This window comes from Platalea leucorodia, assembly GCF_965183815.1.
Source record: "Platalea leucorodia genome assembly, chromosome: 19".
In the NCBI taxonomy this organism is placed as follows: domain Eukaryota; kingdom Metazoa; phylum Chordata; class Aves; order Pelecaniformes; family Threskiornithidae; genus Platalea; species Platalea leucorodia.
The window spans coordinates 5,043,440-5,051,274 of NC_138841.1; the positions used below are offsets into that span (position 1 = coordinate 5,043,440).

Sequence of the window (7,835 nt, forward strand, 5' to 3'; positions counted from 1 at the left end):
ATGAGTCCCTTCTTTGTGATGTCTCTCCTCTTTGGCCTGACTTTCGGTCAAACAGCATCACTTTGTGCTCCTTCTGAGTATATAATCCACGTGGAGAAAAGGGAATGTGCCTACTGCCTGGCCATCAACACCACCATCTGCGCTGGATTTTGCATGACTCGGGTACAAGGCGTTACTCTGTTTTAGGCAGTTGTTTCTATAATGGCCATCACTGCAAAACAAGTGCCTGTTCTCACTGGAGAATGGTGTGTAAATGATCCAGTTCTAATACTGTTTGTCACAGACAGAAAAATCACACTCTCACGTTTTCAAGTTAGCTTTTTGCAAAGGTATGGATGAGAAATGCCAAGCCTCCGAACTACGGAGTTTATAACACCAGTGGCACAGCAGAGAACTGACTGCTGCTGTCACTGCAGGGCCTCTGGAGTCAGTTTGTGGGGTCAGGATGGAAGAGGTGAGAAGCAGATTATATTTAGCCACTCTTATTTAATGTAAACGACTTGGGTAACTTCTGCTCCCACTACTGTTACGACAGCTAGCTGTGGAGAATATTTTGCACGTAGGCATGGCAAACACTATGCTTGAGCTTTGCTGTTCAACACAGCATTTGAAGTTCCACCTTGGTCAGTAGGTAGCCAACACAGATTACAAAGCACTGTTAGCACTCCGAGCCAAGCAGATTAGTTAAAACCATACACGCAAGGTGAACCTATCTACGGGTGTAGAGCGCCCCAATCACAGGCAGATTCAAAATCACAGATCTGAACAGAAGTGCACTGAAAATATCAGAGCCAATCAACGTGTAAAAAGGTTTGCTTTCTGCACGTTTGAGACAATGTCAATGGAAGTCTTCTGACGCTCCGGTATGCTTCCGTGAAACAACCCATTTCTTTTTTCTTTTGTAGGACAGCAATGGCAAGAAGCTGCTACTCAAAAGTGCTCTGTCGCAGAACGTGTGCACATACAAAGAGATGTTGTATCAAACAGCACTCATTCCGGGGTGTCCTCGTCACACCATCCCTTACTATTCCTACCCTGTGGCTGTGAGCTGCAAGTGTGGTAAATGTAACACTGATTACAGTGACTGTGTTCATGAGAAGGTTAGGACAAACTATTGCACTAAACCACAGAAGCTCTGCAACATGTAAGCTTCCAACAGAATGTGGTTGAAATGTACCTCTCTGCTGAACTAAACATAAATAAAAGTGTATTTCATAACAGGTTTGCAAATTGGTGTGCACAAAGTTTTATTCTAAAGATGTATCACCAGTGACTTCAATTAACTGGATATTCTGTGACATGCGCAAAAGCAGAATCATAGGACTGCAGGTTTGTATTCAGAACCCACCTGTAATTTACTTTGGGGAAGAAGGAGAAATGACTGTGTGTATGTATAAGCCTTTGCCCATAAATCCTAGGTATTTTGTGAAGAGATGCTCAGAGACAAAACATTTAATCTATTTCAGAGTTAAAAAAAAGCATAGTGCATACTCTTAGTATTGAACATTTTAATTAGATTTAGATTTTGAGATATACTTACAGCCTTCATATTACCGACGGTATTTTTCCATATATGTAATACTAGTTTTTTTGAGGACCCTAGCTTCAGTGTAGCCAACTGGGAGTAAGCACGTATAGTTTGCTTATCTACACTATAGATCTAGGTCATCACCACTGTTGTCCAGACCTGTGTTCATCAGGCATACTTTTTCATGTCTGCACTAGTGGAGCAAGCCTCTCTTTTCTGTTGAAGTACCCTGTTTGAAAAACTTGTCTCTCTGTGAGCACTGAAGAATCAGTGAAGCTTCAAATCTTGCTACTCTGTTCTCCAGAAGAGGAGTGTAATACCAGCAAACTTAGAGTGAAACTCAGAAAAAAACTCTTTTTCCCCACACAGGTCAGCTGGCCCCTTGCAGGTGGGAACGTGAGCTGAGCCCCACGCCATGTGCTGAACATGCACAGGTGAGCAGTGCAGACCCAGGAATAAGGAAATAAATGTAAACCAACAGATGTTTCCTTTTCCCTGAGATTTCCGCCCCCCGTGAGTGCTATCGTTTCATTAGACCTGATGACTCCAGGGCGAGCTGTGATTGCGCTAAACCAATCCCTGAGAACGAGAGCTACTTTCCACCTGGTTTAAGTGATTCCAAAACAAAGCAGAAGAGCTTACAGAATCCAGCGACAGAGCTGCAGCTTTGCCCCTCACCTCTATTACCTACAGCAGGAGTGATAAAATCACAGTTGGATTAAATTGTCCCTGCTGCAGTAAATGTGACCTCTGCTGATCCAGGAGTACTGTAGACTGGACAGCAAGACCACAGTGAGGGCATGAACAGGGCTGACAAAAGATAAAATTCTCCATGCTTCCTTGACTGAGGAAGAGCACTACCATTCTGCCTGTCTTTGCAAATGCAGCCAGGGGGAAAAAAAAAAAAAAAAAAAGTTTATAAATAAGTTAAATGGTTGTAAAAGGATTTTTAATAATATGTAACTATAAAAAAACCCAAACAACTATTTCAGAGCTAAGAATTTGCAGCTCTGTGCAGATGCACTAAAGGTTCAAAACCCCATTAAATACAATTTTCAGGTAATACATACCACTAACAGGTTAGATCACTACCAAAAGCTTTCTCTTTTTTCACCCCTTCCCAGCCATGTGTTTTGCCTCATAAAATGGGTTACTTCACTACAGCTCTCTTAGGTGTTCAGCGATTGCAAATGTGTCTCTATGAAAAACAATTTTCACTTTTAAAGTGGAGTATTAAATGGAACAGATTTATCCAGAGGTTTACATCAGGAAAGCAGCATTTGTGCTCTTTCAGTTATCCAGACAGAGATTTGCTTTATTTTGGCAAGTAACCAACCCAAACAACCCCTAGAGCCAGGAAGATGAAGACCAACTTGTTATGCCCAGCTTGAACCAGCAACTATACCCAGATTGCCTTTGTGCCCACGGAGAATTAACCTGCTGCTAACCCTCAGAGCCACTCTACACCCAGCTGTTGGCACAGACCTTTTATTCGTCTGTCTTTTTGTTTGCTTCCAGCAAAACCAGAAGGCAAAAACCAATGACACACCTGCTAACATACACCTGCTTTTATTGGTATTGACATAAAGTTCCAGTTCTGTTTGTGTGGGAGGGAAGTTGCATACATCTGCTATACATTCTTTGACCTTTTAAAATTCTCTTGTGTGTTACTGTAAACATCAGTATTTCTTCTTGGGAAAAACCTCACGGTGCTGGTGAGTGCCAGTTAGACCTTCAAACTCTTTATCTACATTCCCAAGAGTTTTGCTTGATTACTTTTTATGGAGCAGCACAAAGCGCCATTCCATAGTTAAGCCCAGAGTCACACAGGGAACTATTGTGACAAGTTCATTTTAGGGGCTGACTGTTAGCATCCAGGGGCAACTACCTAACCAGTTAGGAAAAATCAATAGGGCAGGGCTTTTTTTTTTTTTGTATTTTTATTTTTTATAGTCTCCTATACTATTCAGTGTGCAAACAAGGGAAAGCAGATGACAGAAGAAGGAACAGTCCTAAGAGAAGCGTATGTTAGGTTTCTGTAGCATTCCATAGTTAACAGATGAGAAGTATTAAAAAGAAAATAAGAAATGTCCTGTCTTGGCAGGATGGCCCTTAGACTCTGTGAAGTCTTTTAATGGCCCCTGTGTGGACAAAGCCAGTTGCTAACAGTGTGCCATTCTCCTGAGCACCGCAGGTTTGGCATTGCACACTTCAGTTAGCAGTGGGGCGGTATCTACAAACTTTCAACCAGGTACTGAACAGCAGGCCTTACTCACAAGGTACTGTGATGCTGAAATGAAGCAGAAAGTAACTTATTTCCTTACGTTTTCTCCTGAAAATTCAGTTCTTGCTCTTCCTCATCCCTCATTAAGGACGACGCTGGAGTATTTGATGCTCTTGCCACCATCCATAGCAGGCATCTCCATTCACTCATGCAATTTCTTATGAGAAGCAGCAGTTACTAAGCTGCACCTCACAGAGGTGAGGTACTAGCACCGAAGACATCAATGGCCCGCTCTCCACCCTTTCTCATCTCAAGAATTCTCCCTGCCCCGCCACCCTCCCCTCCAGGACCCATCTGCTATATACAAGAAATGACCTACATTGAATACAGCTCTCAAGCAATCGAAGGTACAACCTGAAACAACGGCAACTGCCACAATGCTTCGAGCCTTAAAGTTCTGCCTAAAAGTGTAAAAGTTAATTTTTAGCAGAAACATCAAATAATTAATATTTAGAAACAGATACTTGAACCAAACATGTACTCTGTGAGGATGATAAATAATATTCAATTGCCCACTCTTCTAGCACCCTGTAACTGAACTTTCAACATCTCCATGGGAAAGGTGATAATGACCTGGCGTGTTTCAGCACCGATGTCCTACCGCCATCTCTTTACACAGAATAAGCCCTTTCTAACACAGAGGGAGAAAAGATTATGAAAAGGTAATATTACTCTATTGCAGCAGGAATCATAAAGACAAAATAATGTAGTTTGCCATGCTGGTTGCATGTAACCTTATTCTCATGTACAGGAGAAACATCTAAACGGTAATTTCAGCCTACTGATATATTCGTTACCCAGCTCTACTCCTGCACTGTATTGCATCAGTTACAACCATGGCAGCACCTGTTTGTGCCACTACCATCTGTTAAACAGGTTAATTAATCCCAACTCCATTCAAAGCATGAGAGAGAAATAAATCAGTCTGTAAACATCTTTTCTGACCAACAAGATGAGTTTTTAACCTGATGATCACCAAAGTTTACTCAGATTGAAATGCAAAGCATATAACAACAGCCAAGAAATGGTCAATCTGTGGCAAACGATCAGATGCCTAGTTAATACTACATGCTGCGTTGTAAACTCATTACTGCTTATTTCTATAAAATTCTACTAACTTCCATTTTTAAATTAAATATTACATTCAGAAAGGCCATTAAGGTGAATCAAAGTACTTAAAACAATTTAATCAAGCTGAGGATCAGAACTGTGACATATACAAAACTTGAGTGATCTAGAATATTAGATAAGAAATGTTCCCATCCCTGGCAAAGAAGTGCTTGAAATAGTAACCCCCTGGCAGCTTGACTGCATTCTCATGAGTCAGCAGCGCCAAATTAACCACGACACCTAAAAATACTACTGAGATGCAAGGTATTTTTTTTCTGTTTATGCAAATTCATTTTTAGAAATATGACCATAGCTCTCAAGAAATTAGATATTCCATTCACACTTTCCCTGAAATAGTAAATAAAGGAATCAGAATTCACAGGATACAAATATGAAATCTAATTTTCTTAGAAAAATCTTGCTTTCAATTTTGCAGTCTTCATGAATGTTGCCAGAAGCTGATACTCTATTCCAAACACCTTCATTTTATTTCAGCTGCAGCAAAGCCTCCGTGAAAGACTAAGGGAATCTGCTAGGTGGCCCTCCTTGAGCAGGGGCTGCACCAGGTGACCTCCAGAGGCTCCTTCCAACCTCAACCATTCTGTGATAACAGCAAAAGCTTTGTCCAGGGCAACTGCAATAATAAGCTGACAGCGTTTGCATGCTTGTCACGGATTCTACACAAGGTATGAACCGTAATTGTCATATGTGTAATTTGGTGTCGTGGTTTAACCCCAGCCGGCAACCAGGCACCACCCAGCCGCTCGCTCTCCCCCCCCCGGTGGGATGGGGGAGAGAATCTGAGGAGCAAAAGTAAGAAAACTCGTGGGTTGGGATAAGAATAGTTTAATAATTTAAATATAATAATAACAACAACAACAACAATAATAATAATTTGTAATGAAAAGGAAAAAATGAGAAAGAGAGAAACAAAACCCAGGAAAAACAAGCGATGCAACTGCTCACCACTCGCCAGCTGACGCCCAGCCCGTCCCCGAACAGCGATCACTGCCCCCCTGCCAACTCCCCCCAGTTTACATACGGGATGGCAGAGCCCTTCAGCCGGTTTGGATCAGCCGTCTTGACTGTGCCCCCTTCCAGCTTCTTGTGCACCAGGCAGAGCATGGGAAGCTGAAGTCCTTGGCTAGCATAAGCACTGCTTAGCAACAACTAAACCATCAGTGTGTTATCAACATTATTCTCATACTAAATCCAAAACACAGCACTGTACCAGCTACTAGGAAGAAAATTAACTCTATCCCAGCCAAAACCAGGACATTTGGTGATAAATGCCTTTGCAGGCAAGGTTTGAAAATTTAAATTCTCCAAAACCATCATTTAAAATTAATAGAAAATCCAGAGGAATTTGCAGGAACAGTAGGAGCTCTGCTGCTGTAAGATACGTCCCTTACACCCATGGTTTAAACAATCCAGTTACAGCTAGATATATACAAGACTACTTCTACAACTGTTGGACCAAGAGAAGTTAGTTTCAGTTAAGTTACAAAAGACTTTCTGGCAGCAAGAAAGTCTGGTATTCCCCAGCCCCCAACACAACCGTGTTTTACGTGCAAAAGAGCTGTGGACTCCCAAGTTCTCAGCAAATAGCTGCAACATGAATTGCTACTCTCTGGTTTGTGAAGAGCATAGAGAATGATAGGAAAAATTGGGAAGTAGGTATTTACCCAACAAAGCAGCAATTATGTTACCTAGTAAATGGCACAGAAACAAAATCTTCAGCTTTCAGAGCAGACACTGCCTTTTCAAGGTGTCCGAGCCTTTATAAAGGGTATTTAGCACAGGAAAGTTTAAGGCAGCTTACTATTAAATAGCACTTGTACTTAGGGAAAGTGCATAAAAAGTCCACTAGGAAGGGAAGGAGGCCTACTTACAGTAATAAGCAGCACTGCAAAATTATTATATTGCTCCCTTACAGCCGGGACTGACAGATTCGTCTTCAGTATGAACACAGGCATGCGAAACCCAGCAGTCTACTTGTATGGTTAACGCCTAGGCAAAATCACTGAGAGGAAAATAGCTAACATCACTCCTTTTACACTTGAGAAAAATCCAAATTAAGACACTTAGGTTGTGTTAATGCATCTATTTAAATATACGTTTACCTGCCCTCGGAGCCCTTTGTCCCTTCGTGTTCAACTTTAAGACCCTCAGGTCCAGTGACAGCAATCTGTTGAGGTGACGATTCCTTAGGGTCAGGTGTTTGTTTACATTTCATTTATTTTAAGATGCCTTTTCACATAGCTAAGCAATGCGTTTGCAGACAATCCCAACATCCTTAACCTCTTCTCAACATCTTCATTCTGGCAAGGAAGTAACAAAAAAGCATGGGAGCACAGAACACGAAGTAGGCTTGCGGGGGCTCGGTCGGTCAGAATCCACGCGGAGGCAAATTCGGCCTTTAGATGCTGGCGGCCGCCTCTTCAACACTGCCATGGCAGTCGCGTTAGTTAGGCCTCGCTTACCTGGGACAGGCTTGAAACCGGGCCATCCTCTCACTCCAGCTGCTGACCAGCTTACGGCCAAGTGCCTGGGCTTCGTGCGACTACCGCCACCCGACCGAGGGTGCGGAAACCCGGGGGGCTCGGGGCTCCGGAGCGGGAGCAGCCGCTCGCTCCTCGCGGTGCCCAGCGGTGGCCACGCCGCGGTCGACTTTGAGCAGCACGACCCCAAACGAATGAATGTGTCTGAAACTGGGGAATGAGAACGCAACCCCACAGCCCCCAGCTCCCCTCCGGCCCGTCCGGAGGGCAACAACTCGCCCCCGGGGGAGGCCGCCCCCGCCCGGGCCGCCTCGGGGCTACGGGCCAGCGGGCAGCACCGCCCAGCCGCCAGGGGGCGCCGCCGCGCGGTCCCTCCGGAGGGCCGCGCCGGCGGCATGGCGGCCCGCGAGCG

The 7,835-nt window shown here is 43.7% G+C and overlaps 1 protein-coding gene across 1 annotated transcript; it reads left to right on the forward strand.

The window, feature by feature from the left end:
* TSHB (thyroid stimulating hormone subunit beta) lies at positions 1-1,148 on the forward strand (the record flags this gene model as incomplete). The annotated part of the gene is made up of 2 exons (XM_082330128.1): positions 1-162; positions 906-1,148. 2 exons carry the CDS (start codon positions 1-3, stop codon positions 1,146-1,148), a joined length of 405 nt encoding a protein of 134 aa, XP_082186254.1.
* Between the last annotated feature and the right edge of the window lie 6,687 nt (positions 1,149-7,835).